Consider the following 21,869-nt stretch of genomic DNA (forward strand, 5'->3'; position numbering starts at 1 on the left):
CCTTGCATCAGCAGCATAAGTGGCTCTCTGAAACACAGCATCATCATATTCTTCTCTTGCTAGTGCAATTTATGACTAACAATTTTCCTTTTCCTAAATCTTTCTGTGCTGTAAAGAAGCCGTTCACTAATGAGATACTTTTCTAAGACTTGGCAGTGCAATTCATTTACTCATAAGACTGCCATTTTTCCTTGTTTTGTGCTTGCCAGTTGGACAGTTTGTCCCAAGTAGAACATCTTACTTCACCATTGCAAATCTAGTCTCTGGATAATGAAGTGAAAAAATGAGTTTGCAGTTCGACAATAAAGAGTAGTTATAAAATTTTACCCTTCTTTATTGTATAAACCTAGAACAGGAAATGAAGTTATGAAACTAAGAATAATTATTTTTTTTTTCATTAGCGAAGTACTCTAAATTTGGTAGAATATGGCATATGTGACTTTATCAAGAGCAATTAATAAAACCTATCTTTTGTTGTGAATGGATATTATTTATGCTATTTAGGAGAGTACTTCTAACTCTTAACAGTCAAGGCCAGTACTAACCCTTTCATTTAGAAAGAACTTTCCTCAACCAAATTAAACAATGGCAGAAAAAAAATTTTGGAATGTGATCAAAAAATCTCCTTGGGACATTCATATAAAAGTCTTGCTGCTAATTAGAAATATCTATAGTTACTTAGCAGAAACACTTAATTATTACTGGCAGGAAAAGGTTTTGTATTAATTAATATTTATGATTTTTGACAGTGAAACCTGGTAGACAATTACAAGGGTTGGAAGAACTAGAAGAATTCATCTATGAGTTGTCAGTTATCAGCTGCATCCAGATAGTGTGATTGTCCTGAAAAGAAACACTTAATGAAGACTAAAAGTTAACATAATTTCCTCTTTTTCTAAAGAACAGGTGCCAGTCCCAGTGCAGTTAGGGAAGCACTTGCTGCACTTCTTCTGAGTTTTTTAAAGTTGATCTTCTTTCAGCTAAACTAGATCAGCTATTGATTCTCAATTGATACATTTCAAATTCAAATAGAGAATGAACATATATCCTGTGTAGTAATTCAGCTGAAGAGGCATTTAAAGCTAGAGTATTGATTAGCATTTGCTTGTTTCTGCACGATTGATTGGGAACTGCAGTTAAGTCTTCTTTTTCTGAAACACTCAGGTTTTATTCTGTATGATGTTAGGATTTGCATAGTAATAATTGTGAGATAATGATTTTTTTGCTGTATCTTTATCAAACACATATACCATTGACAAAGCAAAGATTTTCTGTTTTGTCATGCTTACTGTTCTTAAAAGGGATGAGATTTGGTTCAGTTTCCTTGTTTTTTTGTTTTTTTTTTTTTTTTTTTTTTTTAGAAACAGCTGTATTTAATGTGATTGCACATTAAAAGTGATTGCAAAGACCTGTGCTGGCATCAGGTCAAAAGTAAGTAAGAAGCATGAGCTGAGGTTGTAGCTTGATGCTGCAACAGAGAATAGGTCACTTGCTATTCATCTAAATCACAGCGAGTGAGCACTGCACAATTTCTTGGTATGATCTCAGAAGTTAAGTTAGAAGTGGGTAAGAACAGCCAGTTAAAGAGCATAATCTCATGAAATATTGGGTTAAAAACCCCAAAACATCTGCTTCAGTACTGATACTTTTACACATAATACAGCAAGAAGAAATATTTAGAGATATGCTGCTCTCAGAGGGTTGATTCTGTTACAGTTCCAGTAAGTGGTGTCTGTTGGATTAACCTAAATGTGATATTTTTCATTGGCAGATAATTGTGATGATCAGCTGGTGTCTGCTTTGCCTCAGTCATCATTCAGTAGTTCATCAGAGCTGTCTAGCAGTCACAGCCCTGGATTTGCGAGGCTTAATCGAAGAGAGGGTGAGTGAATTTTATTGGTCAGTTGTTAATTCTGGGTTGAAATGAAAACAGTTTAGATATCCAAGAGCATGTGTTACCGTTCCAAATAATTTTTGTCTGGTGTTTGTATACCAGCCATGAATGGCAGTGTAGTCTCAGCTCAAGGAGGTTATGAATCTCAACTTCCCACCCTATGGTAAGTTGTCTGACAACATGAGCACTCAGTGGGTGGGGCTACTCTGTGGGCTTATTGAAACGGGAATGTCCTAATCTATTTTATTAACCTGGTGTGCAAATTTGTTAAGCATGAGCTTCTGTTTTGAATGAAGTTGTGATATCAATGGAAAATACATATCCTGGAAGGATTTCCCTTTGTTTGAGTAATATATGGTCTTAGAATTTTAAATAAAACATGTATTTATAAACATGTTATAAATAACACGTATCAAATGTTAACATCTTCATACTGGTCTTCCCTAAAAATGTATGCTTGACAACTTTTTCCATTTGGCTCTCTTCACGTGCTGTGAAGTTGTTTGTGCCATGCTAAAATGCATTTTTTAGATTTATAATTTCCTTCACATTGCCCTGTACTGTATTCACACATTAGAATGCTTATAACCTTACATCTGGTGTCATTTGAACTCATGTAGACACAAAACAGCAGGTAGCCTAATTAGGAGATCGTGACTGTCTACCTTCTCATTCTGTGTACCTCAGGTTCACAGTACTCAACAGAGGACAGGTTTGAATTTCTTATTCTTTTGTCATTGTTTAATAATATGACCAGATTGTTTGGCTGGATACATTTTGGTTAATTCAGACATAATTTTATGGAAAGATGTAGATGAGGTGAGATGAAAATTTCTTCAGTCTTCAGGAAATTAATCTTAATAAAATTACTTTTAACTTATATTTTATTCTTTATTTTTCAGTGAGAGACTCAGTACTTGCTATGTAACCATGAATAGATTTTTCTACACTGAATTTGTATTTAACTCTTTTCTGTGAATTTCCCATGCAAAACCCATTTGTAGGTGTATATATACATGAAAGTTTTATTTGGCTGGAAAAAAGCTAGTCATTGTACATATGTGGTTATAAACAAAAACATTTAGCTCAAGAAATGATTGCTAAACCATACAGACCGTAAAAAAAATCTGTTACTAGGAAAATACGACTTGTGTGTCAGTGATTTTATGGAAGCAATGAAGACATCATCACAGTTTTAAAAGAAATTGTGTGATAACTGAATGCGGGTTTGCCTTTAATATAGATAATTCTCTACTTTGAATAAAAGCTTCTTCTAGCCAAAGTTACGGGTTGGGAGTGATTGTGACCTTCTAACATTCATTTCGGATGGGCAGATTGTAGTTCTAATTCAATAATATGCTTGGTTCTTAAAATGCCAAAGTTAGGGAATATAAAATGCATTTTAGACAGGAAAAAGTTGAGTGTTTTTACACAGATTACACAGGAGTCAAAATGTTGTCATTCATCAGTAGAGAAATAAACTAAATATGCAATATACACCTACATGGTTTCAGTTGGTGATGGAAAGTGAAAAAATAGCAGGAAATTTATCAGAAATGTGGGACGTTGCATGGAAATAGTTCTTTAATCATGTAGATTTGTGTTTACTAAATTTATATTGAAAATCAGTAGGAAAAGTTAAAAGAATTGAGGAGAGAAAACTCTAGGCTAAAAAATAAAAGGAAAATATGTACTTTACATGAAGACATAGTAAAAATGATAACAGCAGAGAATGATTAGTAAAACAGCTAACTGAGAATATGTTTCAGCTCTCTTTCTGTAAATTAAAAAGGTAATGTGGTTGAACTCCATGATAAAAAAAAAAATTTCCAGTCCATTAACAGTTAGGGAATAGTGGTGACATCCAGGAATAACTCATTAAATGTTCTTCAGACTTCTAATTATTACTAGTTTATTGATTTCCTGAAGTTTTCAGATATTCAATACTCAAGCAAAGCTAGTGAATATTCTTGCTAACTGCTAAATTAGTTACTGTGACATCAGCTTTGCTTGAAATAATGGAAAAGTAGATAGAAAAATTAAGTTACAAGAACGAAGTAAAAAACCCCAAACACTAATAGCAGTTAAATGTTTTTAATGGAGAAATAATTTTTTTAAACCCCTGATTTAATTATTTGAGGTTAGCAGACATAAAATGCAGGAATTTAATATAAGTAGAGTTTGACTTTTGGCCTAATGTTGTATGAATTTTTAATTTAAAATAATAGCACCATATCAATGCAGTCCAAATTAAATGTATTAAGATCTAGCTGGTGAACCTCAAAACGCATTTATCATTACTATATAAAGGTATTTTCACAGAAGTTCAAAGGAAACTCTAAGGCCAACTTTGTTCAATACTTTTGTTGATTATATAGAAGTAAGCACAAATCATTTGTCATGAAATGCGTAATGACATGAAGATTGGTGAAATAGCGAATAATCACGGCAAAGCAATTATGCAGAGATATGGTAATCAATGTACCTAGTGAAATAAACACTTTAACAGGGTGAGTTATAAAGTATTTAGAGGAAAGAGTAGAGGTCATACTTATCAAATAGGAACTGTATTCTACAAAGCTGTGACTGAGATTAATCTGGGAATTGAGCTAAACTAGCAGTTCTCCTTAGCTTGTTCTCTAGCAACTAAAAAAAGAAAAAAAAAAAAAAAAAAAATTAAGCTTGTGCCTAAGCAAACAGAAGAAAGAAGTTCTTACTCTTAATATAGCTTCATACTTTACCACTGAGGTATTGCAAAATTCTGTATCCTGAAAGTCCAGTTGAAATTCTAGGCTGTTTTCCTATGCCAGTGGGAATAGGTGACACAAAAAATGTTCAGGGAAGGTCCTCCCTTTTTACGTATCTATCTGCATAAGAGTAAGTGAAACAAAAGGGAAAAAGAGCAAAGGTAAAGTGCACTTTATCCTTAGAGGGTGAAATGAGGCATCCCAAAAGAAGGGAAAAAGCAGCCAGCATTCAGAGCATATCTGCCTGGGATAGTGATAGGAATTTAAATACCAACACCTAACTGGGTCCATCAAGGATGTGTTTCTGTCCACTCATTGCCAATAATTTACAAGATGAGTAGTCAGTTGTAGTCTGGAACTATGGAGGGTTTGCTCTATCTGCAAATTCTTGATGTATTATCTCCCAACCATGACCTGTGAAGGAGCTCTTTACCACATGGAGAGAAGGTTGTGTCATTGTTGAGCTCAGCATCTTCTAGTTTTGTCTGCAGTGGGCTGTCAAGCTGGTTGTACACACACTCTAATTCACCATTCCAATCCCATTGGAAAAGATACGTTAATTGCACTGTGAGTCATCATACTATAAGCCTTTATACCCAAGAACACAGGCCTTCTTTTGAATTAATGAACTTTTGAAACCTTGCAAGAAAAAAATTCAGAAGACAGTTGTTCTTCAAGAGTGAACATACCATTGGAATAGCCTTAATATTTGGACAGCTGAATAAGAATTTGGCTGTGATTATCTTGACCCATATTCACACACAATTAATTGATCAAAATATGACAGAAGAAAATTGAATATAGAAGTTGTTAAATAGCCAAAAAAACCTGGCTTACAGCTTTCTCTTTCCCTGAAGTGGGAAGAAACCCATGTATTTTAATTACGCTGTCAGCTTACCCTGCGAGTTTTTCAAGAGCAGCCTGAAATTTTGAATGTGTTAACAGCTACCAGGTCTATTTGTTTTATTTTTCCTCTGGTGTTTATAGGGAACTTCTTTGTCTTTTTCATTAACCTTTACCATTACACTGAATGTCATACACTCTATCACATTCTTTTCGTTACAAAGAATATTTAAAGGGTAGTTATTCAATATGGTACTGTAAACTTCATTTTTTTTTTTTATAAAACAGTATACTTTAATCACTTTTTGAGAACTCACACTAAGTAGGTCAAAATGGATAAATGAATTCGAGCAATCAGTAGTTAAAGAAAACATCAAGCCAGCAGTTAAAGAAAATGCCATTTCTTAGACAATAAGGTCTATTTTCATCAATTTTTATAAGAAGCAGTTCAACCTTCATAATGTAATGCTAACAATTAAAATGGCAGACAAATTAAAAAACTTAATTGCAGCTAGGATTGTATGTCACGAAAGGATAATTAGGAAGAGCTTACTTGCTCCATTTCAGTAGTATGCAAATAAAGTTCATTAAAGCTGATATTTTGCTCTAATAAAAGGAATAGGAAAAGGAAACTAGAGCAAAGAACATCAAATCTGACAGTAATAATTATGTTTTTATAAATTAACAGCAAATCTAAGTTGAACTATCTAACATGATGACATATTTTTATGACTTACCTGTGTTTAATGTGTGTATATGTGTTAGGAAAATGGCAGAAATAACAATCTAAATCTTTTGCTTTCAAACAAAAACCAATAAGCACTTCTACAGTGATTTCTGAAAAAAAACCGAAATTATGTACTGCTGTCCAGTGAAAGTCCAGGACCATTCAGTTTCTGAGGAAGAAATCAATTTGGTTTTGTTTGTTTGGGTTTTTTCTGTAGCTACTGCAGTAATTACGGCTTTCAGTGAGAACATTACCATGGATCTCTCAGCATATTAATGATGAATGTTTTTTAATGCCATTGTAGAGCTTCACTTTTTTTGTAGAAAATGTTTTTAATATGTGCATTAAACACCTTAAAAAACTATATGGGCACATAGGAAAGTTGCATATGGCATTGCACATGCATATGTTGCATGTACAAATGTTAAGAAATTCTCAGGACTACACCAGCCTCATTAAAGGTAGAATTTGAAGCAGTAATATTGCATTAATTTCTAAATTTGAATTAATGCTATTTTTTGTTTTGCTATATCATCTCTTCATATGTGTATATGGTTTGATTCTGATATTGCAAAAGGTTAGAAACAAAGTGAGAAAGAAAGGAAGAAAGAGCAAGAGAGAAATAAAGAAGGAACTAAACTACTCTTAAGCAGAGTGAGTAAATGGGATCAAAGATTCACTAATATTTTAAATATTTACAGCCCATTGTGCTTTCATGAACATTTATGAGGAGTTAGGAATATTTGTACAGTTATTTCAAGAAACCTAATTCCAGCCTTGTCATCAAAATTCATTCAAGCATAACAAAGCATAACAAAAGGTTTCAACCCTCTATTTCATGTGTTTCATCATTGGAATAGCAAAATCCATGATGAAATACCCAGAAATAGTAAAAAAAATGGTAATAAGAGTACATTATTGTCGAAATTGTTTGTGACTGTTTTTCTACTTGAAATACAGCTATGGGCATAGAAAAAATAAGAAAAATCTTTTTGCAAAAAATCATGTTGTGCTACAGTATTCCAATACCATTACACGCAACCTTGAACAGGCTTGAGAGCAAGATCAAATAAAAATTTACTTCAAAAATGAAATTTGCTACAACCCATGTCTACTATCCTTTTTTTTTTAAAGTTAGTATAATAAAAATAGAAATCTGGATATAGCAATTTTGTTATTCTGGGTTTAGATAGTTTTAAATAATATATTTTTGAAATCTTAGATAAAGGCTGAATTTTATCCAAAATGTGAATCATCATGATATCGTTTAGAGAGTCAAAGTAGAGTTTGACGCCCAGGACTGCTTTTCACTAACAAAATATTTAAGATCATGCCTCCTTTAATGTTTTGATGGATGGAAAAATAGATCATATGTGATGATGCATCTGTGTTTCTTCATTTTTTTCTTGTATGCTTGAGGCAGGGGTAAAGGAGCTTAAATTCTTTTTTGCTGAAAAATGAAAAGCACTAAAAAGCACTCACCAATTGCTAGATTGGACAAAACCAGATTTTGAAAAATTTCCTAAATTAAAAAAGTACTAAATTTTCTGTGTTGTGTAATAATGACTAATTTCAGCTGTAGTGCAAAATAAGTTTGAATGTCATAAATTCCAATTTTGAGACAATTATGAAATTTTTAGTTCTAAAGAAGAATAATATAAAAATATAGAACATTCTTTCTGTCACACCCCTGCAAAAAGTTCTGAGACTTTACTTATACAAAGGGTCTGTCTCTTGACATCTCATTTATAGTAGTTTTCCTTAGCTTCTTAAGGACCAACTTTCTGGCACAGAAGATATGATTTTTTTCTTTCCTTTTTATCATCCTGCTCATACTGTGATGTTAGTGCCATACTATGTTGGCTGAATGGAGAACTCAGGATCCCTAGACTAAATTAATCACAAGGCTTTACAAAATGATGTTATTCTAATGAATATCCCAGCCACTATTTCCCTCAGTGTCATATAGGCAGATAATTAATATAAATATTGTCATAATCTTTATAAAATTAAGTTAAATTTATATATTACATTCTAATCTACATCTTTAGGTATCTCAGAGATACAGAAAATTATGAACTTAGCCTCTGCAGGTAAGAGATAAGAGCTGAAAGTACATCAGGCACTCTTGAAACATGTCTTTAGAAAGTATCAGACTCACCATATTTAGTTGACTAATATATAAAGTAGAATTGCTGGCAAAAAGTGACTTTGACTTGTCTCTGTCTCAGTATTTTGATTTCTATCCATCAATAGGATTTTATTTTAAAAGATAGATGTAATAATAAAGATTAAGTGAAATGCACAGTTTTATTAGATAATTGCATTATGTATGCAAAATGCATTTTTGTGTACATAATACCATTTTCATTTGTAATTTTAAACTTTCTGCCAAAAACTGCTCCTGCTCTGGACTTTTGAAGTGAAATGAGATGTTTTGAATGAATTTCACTGCTCTTGGGGCCAGATGAAAAACAGCGGTCTTTGTCTAGCAGTCTTATATCCCTTTTTATTTCTTCCAAAAAAGGAATAATTTATATTCTAGAAGAATAATTTTCAGTTACCACCTGTTGCATGTAGAGAGTTAGAGAAATTAGTGCTAGGTGATGAAAATTAGTGTAAAATAAACCCAGTATATACTTGTTCCTCTATTTTCTTCAGATTTTCACTGAACAATGAAATTTATCCATCATTCTTCAATAAATTTTTACTCTTACAGTACTTTGACTGATAACCAGAGAGGTTATAACAGATTTTTTTGATGCAGATAATTGAACAAGGGTATAACAATGGTTTGAGCTCTACAGAGAAGAATATAACAGCACACTAACATCCTTGTCCATGTTGGAATTTTCCAGTCATTGCTGCTGGTATAAATATCACACAAAATTACAGTGGTGAATCTTTGGCCATATGAACTTGCAAGACAGCTTTGTGTACTTGACTTTAAGATTTCCTTCACTCTCAAGGGACTTGTTTCCGTAACTCCTCCCAATGGCCTAAAGCAGTAGAAAAACGTCAAATAACTACAGCAGCAGGATTTTGCTGTACAAATAGGAATGATAATGTACTTTTAGTTTGATTTTTATTTTAATTAGTGTCATGATGATTGACTGTGGGGTAGAGTGAGCAGAATTGATTTGGATGAAATCAGTAGAAATTTTTATAAATATTTTTAAGTCCTTTATGGAAGCACCCTTTTTTGGAGACTTTTCTGCCTGCCTCTTCATTTCCTTTGTCATTATTTTTTTAAAACTAAGAATTCTTTTGTAAGTTTATTAACTCAAACTTCAGTTCATACATCAATGCCATTGAAGAATCAATAGATTATAATACATCTAAAAATAATATTTTTTGCAGGATCAAAGGTATTTCTATTTGTAATTTTCTACAGCTAAATAATTAATGAATTCTATAAATAATTCATAAATAATTTTTTAACATCTCCTGTGGATGTTCCAAAAAGTCTTCACCTGTGGGTTTTAAAATTTCCATGAATATGGCATGCCAGGTGCTTTGTATGATGTTGTACGTTTCTTCAGTTTTGAATATTAGGGACCCAAATTACAGTGTCATGAAGATTCTAGAATTCAAATAATTTCTTTAATGTTTTCTGTTGTTGTGGTCTCTTCCTAGTGTCACATTGGTAATTGTAGATTATAGCTTATAAACCATGTTAATCAAAGAAAAGGTCATCAGTAAATTAAGCTGGTCAGTCTTCAGTACCTTGGGGTATAAAAGATCATCTTCCTTTATATACTATGTGGGCTTATCTAGACTACCAGCACTACAGCTGTTTTGTTTGTCTTAAGAATAAGAACATTACATTTTGTGTGGTTCTTGGGTGAGTTGTTTTTGGGGTTGTTGGTTTGTTTTTGGAGGTGTGTGTAGGTTTTGGGGGTAGAAGGTTCTCCATTCTACAGTCATTTATTCTACGTATTAATGTGGCTTTCATTCTGTGTTTGAGAAATGAAATGCTATTGTGCATTAGACTCACTGTGACTTCTTTCTAGAAAGAAAATGAGGGGTACTCTATTTAAATTTATGCACATATCTAAGTTCAGACTTTTTGTAAGAGGTGGTTTGGGTGTTTTATTTTCTAGTGTCTTAACAGGTCAGAATTGCAGGTATACAGCAATAGCCACTGCAAAAGTCAAATCTGCAAACACTCTGAGATTGGAAACTGAGTGTTTGTAATGAATTTATCAAACTTTCTGTCTGAGGTATTCTCTAATCCTTCAGTAGAGAATAATTTGAGTAGAAATGGTGCTGCTATCAGAATACCTGTGTATCAATTCACGCTAAGGTTGCTGTCTGCCTGAAGCATGTGTGGATTGCAGGATGTCTCACTAACAGATTATTCCCTGTACCATTTGCATGACAACATAAAGAGGTCATTGATAAATGGTATGACCTGCAGAGGAAAAAAAAAAAAAAACATTTTGCAATTCATGCTAATTCTACATTGCTATGAATATATTTCACAAAATCATTACCAAAAGGCTAATTTCCCTGTATTGGGACAGAAAGATAAGCAAAGAGAAATGTAACCCCAAATAATCCTGTTTGAGGAAGTAGGTTGAAAGGAAAAACCAAAATAAAAATCCAAAGTAAAATCCAAATTACAAAATTGTCGCCTACATTAAAAAGTGTGTCTCAGGACAGGTAATTCATTGTGTTCAAAACTAATTATTACTTCTCAAAATATTATAATGAACCTGAAATAATTATTTAAAAAAAAAACATGAGAAACTAAATCTCCAGGAAAATAAGAAGGACTTAGTTAAGATCATTTGTATCTGTGCTATGCTAGTATTTTACTGCAAGGTTCAATTTTTTGAAAAAGTACTTTGAAGGCTGAAAAAACATGTTTTTCTCAATAGGGGCCAAGAATTGTGGGTAACACAATAGGAGAAATATTGTCCCCATTTTATCATCATTTATTTTTTGTTGATAAGTTGAAATTATCTCTTTTAAAATTTCTCAAATGTAACAAAATAGATACATTACTGAATATCCTGTGTGAGCAGGATACTACATGTATAGCTAATACAGTTTTGAAATGCAGATGGGTTTTAAGTACATAATTACTGTCTTTGATCAGGCATTGATTTAAAAATATCCACAACTGAGATCTCCAGTGTTGCCAGCTGCAGGAAGAGAAACACAAAGGTGGGAATTTTAACACAGACACAAAACAAAACACTTTGTGCTTTTAGCATTATTTCAGATGATAGCTGTTTATTTCAGCAATGCTGTGAAATTAAATTGAAAATTCTGAATTTTTAAAAGGGAATATTAGAATAATTGTAATAATTGAATAAGAATATTAAGAAAATCTGTAAATAGATTCCATCAAAAATCTTTTCAGCATTATAGTTTACTTGTTTTGTGATGGATGAGTAGAAGTTGTGTTCATTATTTTTAGACATAAAGCAGCTGAAGTCTTCCTTTAATATTAGATCCTTGAGCTATAGAAAGATGAATGTCTTTCTGATGGGAAATCAAAAGTGTCTATTGATTCCAAAGCATCAGTTGTCAAAAACACACTGGCAGGAGCTCACTGATAAATCAGTTTTCAGACAGCCTTGATATTTTGACTTCTAACATTTTAAAAGGGATTAAGCTGTCTCATGTTGAAGTGCACCTGGTTTCTAAATATAGAATGAAGGGATGAAGTAGGATCTTCACTTTTGCTGTTGTGGAGAGGGATATTAGATTTACATCTGGCAAGCAGAACCTTTTGTTCGCAGTTATTGTTATGTCTTTAATTCTGAAATAGGATGTCTGCAGTTTAAAGGCATTTATAAAATCACTAATAGGTTTTATTAATCTCAAAAATAAACAAACAAAAAAGAATAGAGCACAAAATGTTAACTGTAGCCAAAGATGAATTAATCTTGAATTCAGGAGCCTAAATATTGTAGAAGTACCTTAAATCAAACAAGATCAGGGCTGGTTTGGCATGAGAAAGAACTGGAAAAATACATCTGTTTTTTTAAAATAATTTTGATTTCTCTTCTTTTATTCCAGCACATTTTACACAAAAGGTTTTTAATAAGATATTCAGTGGACCATTCTCATGTCTTTCAATGTATTTTTACAATATTTATATGCAAAGGCTTCAAGAGATCTTTCAAATATGTTTTGATTAATAAACCATGAGAGTTTAAATAGATATTTAACTTCATTCATTGTAAGAATTCTGGACAACGCATGCAATTTTGTTTTGTTCATTCCTTTTTTATGGTATTGTTTTATCTCTTTAGATCTTCCACGTGTTCTCACAAATAATCACCTTGTTAACTGAATATCTTTTTGGTTTTTTTTTTAATATTGCATGTATGACTCATGACTCATTGCATTGATAAAAAGAGTATTGCATTCTGAAGTGAACACTAGTTTGCAAAAGGGACACCTCTTCCTTTTTAGAAATAATTGCTCCTGAATGTATCTGGTACTAGAAAAGATCTTCAATTTCCTTCAAAAGTGAATGCTTTACAGTTATTAGAGGTATTCTGAATACTAAAATGTAAGTATTCTGAGTGTTTTGCAAAGTTTAACCCATCCACAGCTGTATACGTTTGCATTTTGCTAAGAAGCAAATATTAGTAGAAAAAGGAGTAAAAGCTCTTTGATCATTAACTATGTGTGCCTCATACCTAATCTAAAATACAATAAGCCAGAACAGAGTTTAGTATTGCTGTTTATTTTTAATGATGAATCAGGATTCTTTTATTTTAAAGGAATAGTTCAATAGGTTTTTTTTTTCTGTGTGCCTCTGCTTTTTGCACTTACCATCTAGCTCTGTGGACATATTTAGGTATAAGGTCTTTCTCTTATATTGAAAAATAGGTTTTTTTACTTACCCAGGCTTCATTCTCTATTACCTTTTTCACACCCTCTAATAGCAATAATAATTTTAAAATACATTTTGTAGGGAAGTCAGTGTATAATAAGTAATATCTGTATATACTCACAGGACTAGATTCTAATTTGATGCAGAAGGCCAGCTGTCTACATTTAGCAAAAAGTCGACCTTGAAATTGGTAGGCTTAGAAGAGTAGTCATGAAAGAGCAGTTCAGGCAAAAATGAAACGATCCATTGAAATCATAGATTTCACAAGTCATTACATTGTTTACTGTGTTTCCTCAAGGGATTGTTTTGCGTTTTGGATAACTAAGAAACCTTGATTATTTTTCTAGCCTGCAGAAATATGGAAAAGCTTTTATCATTTAATCTTTTTCAAAATGCAAGTGCTAGAGACATAAGTATATATACGTACCAAAAAAAAAAAAAAGTAATTTCAGCTTATTTCCTGATTAAAAAAGCAAAAGAAAACAAAGAAAAAAAACCCACCTCGCCTTCTGTTTATAACTGCAACAAAGAATCTCTTATTTTTGCTGATATATGAGTATTTGTCACATAAAATTAATAATGTGATCATAATTGGGTCCTTAAAGTTTTCTGATATGTTTACATGCAAACAAAGATTAACATAATCAGACTGTTACAGGGAGAGATCGTAAAGGAGCCATACTTGTGTGTAGGATTCTTCACACTCAAATGAGAAAGCAAAAAACCCACCATGGCTTTGTTCTCATTTCTTAAGAGCATGCAAGATATTTTTTTCTCTCACAAATCCAGAACAGTTTTCCGTGTTCATGTTTCCCAGAATTCTTAAAAACTTGTTTCCAGGTTCATCTATGTGACTGATCCATGCCTCTCATTGTAGTCTCAAAGACAGTATTTTCAGCTAGAGTAAAATTTTGTGAGCCGCTATTAAGCTGTTCTCCCTCAGGTGTTCATCATTTTCTGGGACTGGGGGTTGCAGAGAAAACAGGAAAAAATTGGTAAAATTGAGTCCGAACTGGGATTTCTGTCATACAAAACTATAACACCAGGAATGGCTGTATGAATACTGCTGTACTGTTTGACCTAGTGCCAGGATCTGAAGCAGCTGGAGCCTCATCCTGGGAGGGCATACATAATAACAAACAAGAAGGTTTTTCTAAATGCCAAATTTTTGCTTGAGAGAAACCATATTCCCAGTACAGTTTTGGGCTGTATTCCATCTGCAGTAGCTCTCAAGTCCTTTCATGAGCCTTTTACACTCATTTCCCTAACCTTTACACAATTTCTAAGATCAGAAGAGATAAAGGCACAATTATTTTTGTGGCTTAGTGCTTTCTGAGGTAGTTTTGGCTTATGTGGTTGCAAATGTCCTTCTGGCCTTTAGTCCCGGTTCCAGACTGCCTGGACTCAATTTCACAGTTGAACTACCAGACATTCAGATCAGATATGAAGGCAGTGCTCCTGGCTGACTGTCACAGGTAAGACCTGATCTTACAGATACCGGATATCCCATATAACATGAAAATAGTTATCAGAATACATTTTCCACCTCAAAATCCCTATGGAAATTGAATGTTACCTGCAACTGATTCATGTTTTGGTACCAATAAGCCTTTGACTTCTCACTGAATCAAGAACAAATAGTATCTTAGTAATCTCATCCATGTCAAAAAGTTGACTACTGACAATATACTCCATTTGTGCAACATGTTTGACCTTGTTTTTTATTTATCTCACACCATCCATATTTATAGGGGGAAAAAAAAAACAAACAGAAAAAAACCCAAAACAAAACAACACACTCCCGCAAAAAAACAAAAGACAAACAAACAAAAAAACCGAACAAACAAAAACAAACCCCAAACCAACAGTCAAAGAATGTGTTCTTTCCAATATCACAATTTATTTTTTCTGAGTGACATTCATTACCATTCCCTTTTTCAGCCTATTTAATAATTCCTTCCTATACTCACACATTCAGTATTTATGATGAATCTGGTGCAGTTATTTTAAACTGCTGTAAGTGAAGTCCACTTAAAGTCACAGCATTCTTTGTACCAATCTATACTTCTCATCTTTGATCAAATTCTTGTCTTCCCGTATTTAATGTTCTGGCTCATCATCACCTAAAGAAAGCAGAGGGAAATGAACTGCAAAATAAATTTCCTAATTTCATTTCTGGTACCTGGTGTTAGCTCATAAATCTCAGCACCACCAGTACTTCAGTGGAGTAATGCAGGCAGACCTTTCAGAGTTAACTAATAACCTAATAATATCTTGATTATGTTTCTGCTTTATCTATCAGCCAAATGTAGTGGTTGCTAAGAAAAGGGGATTTTAAAAAAAGCATATTCTTGGCACATACTCATCACCTAATAACAAACAAACTCCTTATATGAATCTTAGAATTGCTAAAGGCATTTCTCGGATAAGAAAAAACAAAACAAAACAAAATAGAAAGAGAAAATAAGCCTGAAAGATTCAAGTTTTCAGTCAACTTGTAAGTCAGACAGAATTTGAAATACCTGGAAATAATGGATAACCTTAATAATAAACCATACTACCAAGATTTCCTGTAATGTAATTCTTCCTACAGTTTTTACAGATCAGTGGATTTGAAATCCAGATCTATATCTTTTCAATTTCATGTAACTTAATAAGGGAGGAAGAACATGTAGCTCTTGGCAAGCTATGGTTGGGCAATCAACATTCAGAGCTGACATCTAGCTGTAAAAGGCTCCCATAATATGATCAGCTGAGGGCAGGTTTGTGACTGATTTGTGGCCCATTCTGATCCCTTTTGTATAGTATCCTATTCAGTAAAATACCACATACTTGTTAATGCTTAATTACTAAAGGAATAGGAGCTGAAAGTGGAATTTTAGCTATCAGATCTCTTATTTCTCTGGTAGCTCATATAGTAGATTGTCAGATACTGAGTAAGAAAAAAAAAAAAACAGCGACATAATATTTGTGGGGGATTTTGTTGTTGGGTTTTTTTCCTAGAGACTACTTTGACCTCTGAATGACCAATACTTTGTTACCTAAGTAGATATTTACTTTCTGGTAAGAGTATAATGTCTTTTTAGGGAGTATCATATATTTGTATATTGGATTAAACCATTTTAAAATTCCACAAATTCATTCTGTGCTAGTGTACTTTAAAAAAGTATTCCATTTAATTTCTTCCCTTTCACCCCCAGGTAAGTCTGTTATACTGTGGCTCTACCCTGTAACAGTGTTGGGGAATAGAACATTCTTGGTTGTCTTATTTTTTAAGTAGTTACATGTTAGTAGCTCTCCAAAAATCCTGATTACCTTCCAGAGGAAAAGCTCCTCTATGACACCTTAAAGTGCAAAACACATAAAAATTTTACAGTGTTGTGTGTTGTTTTGTGGCTGCCTGTAGTAGGTGGAAGATGAGAGATGTGGGATAAAATTTATCTGATGACAAAAAAGAGAAAGCTTATTACACTGCTTTCCAAAAAATACCTTTGTGAAAAATTTGACTTTTTTAACACCCTATTTTAATCTAACATCTGCTGCATTACTATAGCATTCTGGTCTTGACTAGGAGAGCAGGTTTATTTCTTTTCAAAATTGCCTTTTTACTGAGAACTGCAGTTAAATTTAATTATCAGAATTAAGATCATGTTGACCTTCCTATCCAAATTTTATGTGCTATATCTGCATTACTTTTCATTTGTTGGCATAATTTTTGAAGCATCATAGGCTTCTTGTGAGGTTTCAGCTTCTATTTTGGTCTTTTCTTAAGATATGAGACTGGTTTAGACTTGGTAGACAGAATATAACCTTTTCAACAAACTGCAGTATTTGACAGTTTCTACACTCAGTCAACATTATTATTATTGCACAACTATAAGACTAACATTCTGGCAAAAGCAATTGGAAATTATTTCCTGTTGTTTAACTTGTGATTTTGTTATAGCCCAGTAAAAAAGGAGACTGCTAACACAAAAAAAGTTATTTCTTTCTACAAATGACAACAACAACAAAATAAGATTCAAATATGAATGAATAATTAATGAACTATTCACCTTTAACTATTAATTAACAGTTTCACTACCATCTACTTATTTAATACCAAAGATCAATATTCTCTAAATACTAGTTTTCAGTGTGAAGAAATCTTTACTGTACTACATCTTCATTCCCCTGTGTAAGTAGATAAAATTTCTCATAAGGACCAAAACCTGCAAACCCAAGAAAATTAAGTATTATCATGTGGGCAGAAGTATAATATACATAACATCTCAGTTATGAGTTTAAAGCTCTAAATCCACGTCTCTTAAGAGACAGAGTTTTTATTCTTTGGGCAGTTTTTAATCAATTTGGCTTCAATCCTTGACTAAATCTCTTTGGACTATCCAGGAGTAAGTAGAAGTGAGTTCTTGAATTCCTAAATCCATTTGCAATCCAGTTAGTAATGTACAATTTTTAGCTACCTTAGATTGCTATATCAAATAAATAATTTGCTTTTACTATTTGAGGGACATTAAGGGATCAGTGTGTGTATATATATGATTATCTGATGGATACCATCGGCTTCTCTTTTTCTAGTACACACACACACACATATATATGATGTATTTATGTATAATGTATGTCTATATATAATGTATATACATATACACATCTGTGATGTTTATCATCATAATCTACTTCTAAAGATCTTTTAAAAGTAGAGAGCTAAAACTTCAACTCAAAGCAGTCTACAGTTCCTTAACACATTACACATAAAAAAAAAAAAAAACAAACCAAAAAACAACAACAAACCAAAAAACAGAGAGAATAATACAATTTTTTATTGAATATCAATCTAGCAAATCTTGGATATCCTATGATCCAGGATAATGTTTCAGTATATAGATTTATTTAAACTGGTATATGAACGTTTTTGCATAAAGAACAGTACCACAACAATAACACTGTTAGATATTAGCTTGCAGTTTGGAATACATAATTGCATGAATATAGATTTAAATCAGGGACATATATTGCCTGGTTGCATTCTACTAATATCTGTATTTTGCCTTTTACTGTGTCCTAAAGGAGTTTTTATTTTATTGACTAACATTTTATTTACCTGTGTTGCAAGACGTTGAAAATAATTGGCAAATAAGTGATTTTATACCTAAAAATACAATAACTTGATTAATAATTCCTGATATCAGATGAACTTACAGTTCATCAGGATCATGCTAAAGGATGTTCAGCTCACAAAATGAATTCCTAAGGGCAAGAAAAGACAGTATAACCATTAATAAGTTGTCTTGGATTGCATGAAGTTGCATTTTGACTGTTACTTAAATTCTCTGCAATATTTTAAGTAAAATAATACTTATGAAGAAAAAACTAAAGTTGGATCATGGTAGCCTGCGGAAGTTGCACTGTTCAGTGTATCAAGGTTTTAAACAGTAATATTACTTTTCTGAAAGCCATAGAAACTTTTCTACACAACCACTACTATGATTTATTTATTATGACATGTATTATTATTATATAGTATTATTACTGGTCTGATTCCAGTGGCTCTGCTGTCTGTAATGGCTGTCATTAAAAGTAAGAAGCTGTGATGATCTGAAAAGATGGGATCTGAATATGCAGAAATACACCATTTTTAGTCTGAGAAGAGCTTTTAAGTTAAACATGATTTTATAAATAATACAGCTTAGTTCTGCATTAGTTATACACCAGTTGTTTTAAAACTGATGCAAATAAAAAATCCCTGAATTACTCATTTGGCTGTTGAGGTTGGCTGATTTAGTTCCATAAACATTATAATGCTATTCTTGAACATCACAAATGAGGACTAATATTATTATAATACTCTGAAAAAAAAAGATCCAGAATGCTGAAAAATGAAGCTTTCTCCAGGGACAAAACTTAAGTGAATGGAACTGCAGTTTTTCTTCATTATTAGGTACCTCAATTAATAAGTGTTGTCCTCCAATACTGTATGAAACAATAATAAAGCTCTGTTATTTATAGTGTACCTCGTACAATTTAAATATTTAACCAACAAAGATGTTTTCTTCTGACAGTCAAACCAGATGTGATTATATTTCTTGATCATGAAATTCCATTAGTCTGGCTCAATTCCATTTTCTCTCTGTTAATTTTCTAGTCATCATTATTATACTCTCAGGCTTTATGCCAACAAATCTGAGTCAGGAGTTAATGCTGTGCAAAATGTTGAAACCTCAAACTTAAAATGTTCAAACCTCTTTGTATTTGTGAGTGCTTCTTTCCAAATTATGTGGGGAAATAATGATGTCATAATCTGTGAATTCTGAAAAACACAGATATTATACAAATACACAAAACCAAAAATTGACTTGGATTTGAAGATGAGCAGTGCGTAGTTTTTTTTTTTTTAGTTCTTTTTATAAGAATAGGAATCTTAAACTATGGAAGGTAAATGATTGGTCAAATCTTGACTTTGTGAAAACTTCATAATAAATTTCTCCAGCAAAATTTTAGCATTCAGGTCAATATGAAAAATATTCTAAACTAAATACAGGAGAGTTATACTAACTTCCCAGCTGAGGATCTGGTATAGTGTGTCATCTGTAGATACCAATTAATAAAGTGCTAAGTGTCATGTGACATGTATTTGTAAGTGAACAGAATGCTGGGAGTCATGACTAGAACACCAAATTAGGGAAATACTGTATATATAGGGGATATTGCATGTTCCAGTTTTACCTCATCCTTTTATGTTCTTGTCAGGTCAAGTAGTTCAAAAATGTACAGCAGTGCAACTGCACATGTACATGTATCCTGTGACACTTGCACCTTACACAAAGTCAAACTGTAATCAGACTAGACAATTCAGTTGATTTACAGAGTATCTGTCATTCTATTGCAGAATACTCATATTCTTGTGCACATAATCACAAACAGACTTAAAGGACTAGAAGGCTGACACTGCACATGCTTTCTTGAAAAATCATGTTTTCTTTGTGCAGGGCCATAACCAGATGGAGCTGGCCAGTGTCTCCCTGATGCTAGCTGTAGTAATTTACACTGGTAATAATGGAAATAGAGCTTTTCTGTCTTAAATATGTATACTTAGAGTATTTTTGCTTGGAAACTGCAGGTGTCAATATTTTTTCTGTTTGCTTTGCTGTACTGAAGGCATCATGTTTACTGAAACAGGTGCCAAAGTCAGTGAATCAGCATTTTGAAGGCTGAAATAGAATTTGCTGAAGTACCACCATCAGAAAGTGGATTTTTGAGGATTGAGATTAAAGTAGTGATAAAAATGAAAGGTACAAACATGTTCATCTGCTCAAAGGTACTGTCCTGCTCATTTTGTTGTAAAGTATACATACATATCACTCTGATAAGTAAAACTGGAGATGATACATCTAGTTATATATTATAACTGGTTGATAAATATCAGAGCAGTTTAAGATTTAGTTTGATTGTATTTTGAACTTGCTGATCCTTTTACAGTTCACTGATACTGCTGTTCAACACTCTTCCAAGTAGTAGGCAAATCCTCAAGGAAAATGCAATATCTGAAATACTCATCTACCAGGTTTGGTTGTTGGTATTTTTTTTTGCAGTGCATTTAAAAAAAAAAATAGTTATTCCATACCTGTGTCAGTCTGTTCTTAATAAATGTCACTATTTCCTATTAAAATGCCAGTGGTGGATTTATATTTGAGGAGACAGGAATGCAAATCATAAATGAATGATTGTATCAGAAAAATATGATTTAGATACACGTATTTTGTATGTTTTGATGTAATTCACATCAATTGAGATTGCAGCTGGTATTAGGAAATTTGATTTAATTACCCTGGGAAACCTCATCAGAATGCTGTCATAGTGGCAAATGTTTAAAATACTTACAGTCTTCTTGCATCACATATATGAATGTCAACTGATCAATGCAAAATATTTTAAGCTTGATTTCTTTTTCTTTGAATTCTGTGGCCATAGTCAATAAAATATTGGGATGGCACACTAGCCTGAAGTGAACAGGAGTAAATGCTAAAGAACCAGGATAATTTAGTTTCAGACTTTGGGTTTGCCTGGTTGTTACACACTGGAATGAATGAAAGCAAAACAACAAGAAAGAAAGAAGAATATTAAAATGTCTACAAGTGAGTGAATTGCAGATGTTCAACTGTAAAAAATCTTTTGCAATATAAAAATATTTTTGGTCATGAAAACTATGGCTAATTATCACTTCTAGCTTAAAATTGCAAGACAGGAGTGTAACATGTTGGGCAAGACTGCTGAGCAAGGAAAACAAATATAGGTGGCTCAGTGAAAGCAGCTTCTAAGTAAACAACCTGACAAAATTTAGTAAGTTAAAAGAAGTTGTGTAACTTTATAAATCTGCGATGAACAGTGTATTTGAGCTACCGATGTTATTTTTTTGTTTCACTGTAACAAATATTTATACAATAAATACATATTTTCCATTTCCACTCCTGCTAGTTTGTATTTTGTGACATAATGATATATATACAAATAGAAATTACATCAGTACAGAAATTCAAATGAGAATGCTGCTTAAACTCAGTGGTGTAGCGAAAGATGGTGGAAATCAAATTTCTTTATTTTTGTTTTCCCCATGAAATTTTCTGTGAACAAAATAAGTTCTTCAGGAAAATTTACAGTGATGAGATATAAGTCATCCTCACTTCACTGGCGGAGAAAAAGAGAGAGAAGTTTAAATATTGAAAGTAGTGGACCACACTTCACGCAGACTAGGATTTTCTAATAGAGCATCCTAAACCTGGATAGTCTAGAGAGAGAAGA

At 32.7% G+C, this 21,869-nt stretch overlaps 1 protein-coding gene across 2 annotated transcripts in view; it reads left to right on the forward strand.

Annotated features, from left to right (window-relative positions):
- CNTNAP4 (contactin associated protein family member 4) overlaps positions 1-21,869 on the forward strand; it is a 209,797-nt gene that overhangs the window by 44,419 nt on the left and 143,509 nt on the right. The window contains exons 1-2 of one of the 2 annotated variants that reach the window (XM_069002649.1): positions 1,440-1,566; positions 1,772-1,882. In XM_069002649.1, the coding sequence (XP_068858750.1) occupies positions 1,539-1,566; positions 1,772-1,882 (139 nt within the window). In that variant the 5' untranslated portion in view covers positions 1,440-1,538. Of the gene's footprint in view, positions 1-1,439; positions 1,567-1,771; positions 1,883-21,869 lie in introns of those variants that run through there. The other variant, XM_069002648.1, reaches the window with a different exon arrangement.

The sequence above is a fragment of the Aphelocoma coerulescens genome, assembly GCF_041296385.1.
Source record: "Aphelocoma coerulescens isolate FSJ_1873_10779 chromosome Z unlocalized genomic scaffold, UR_Acoe_1.0 ChrZ_unloc_scaf_2, whole genome shotgun sequence".
Taxonomy (NCBI): Eukaryota; Metazoa; Chordata; class Aves; order Passeriformes; family Corvidae; genus Aphelocoma; species Aphelocoma coerulescens.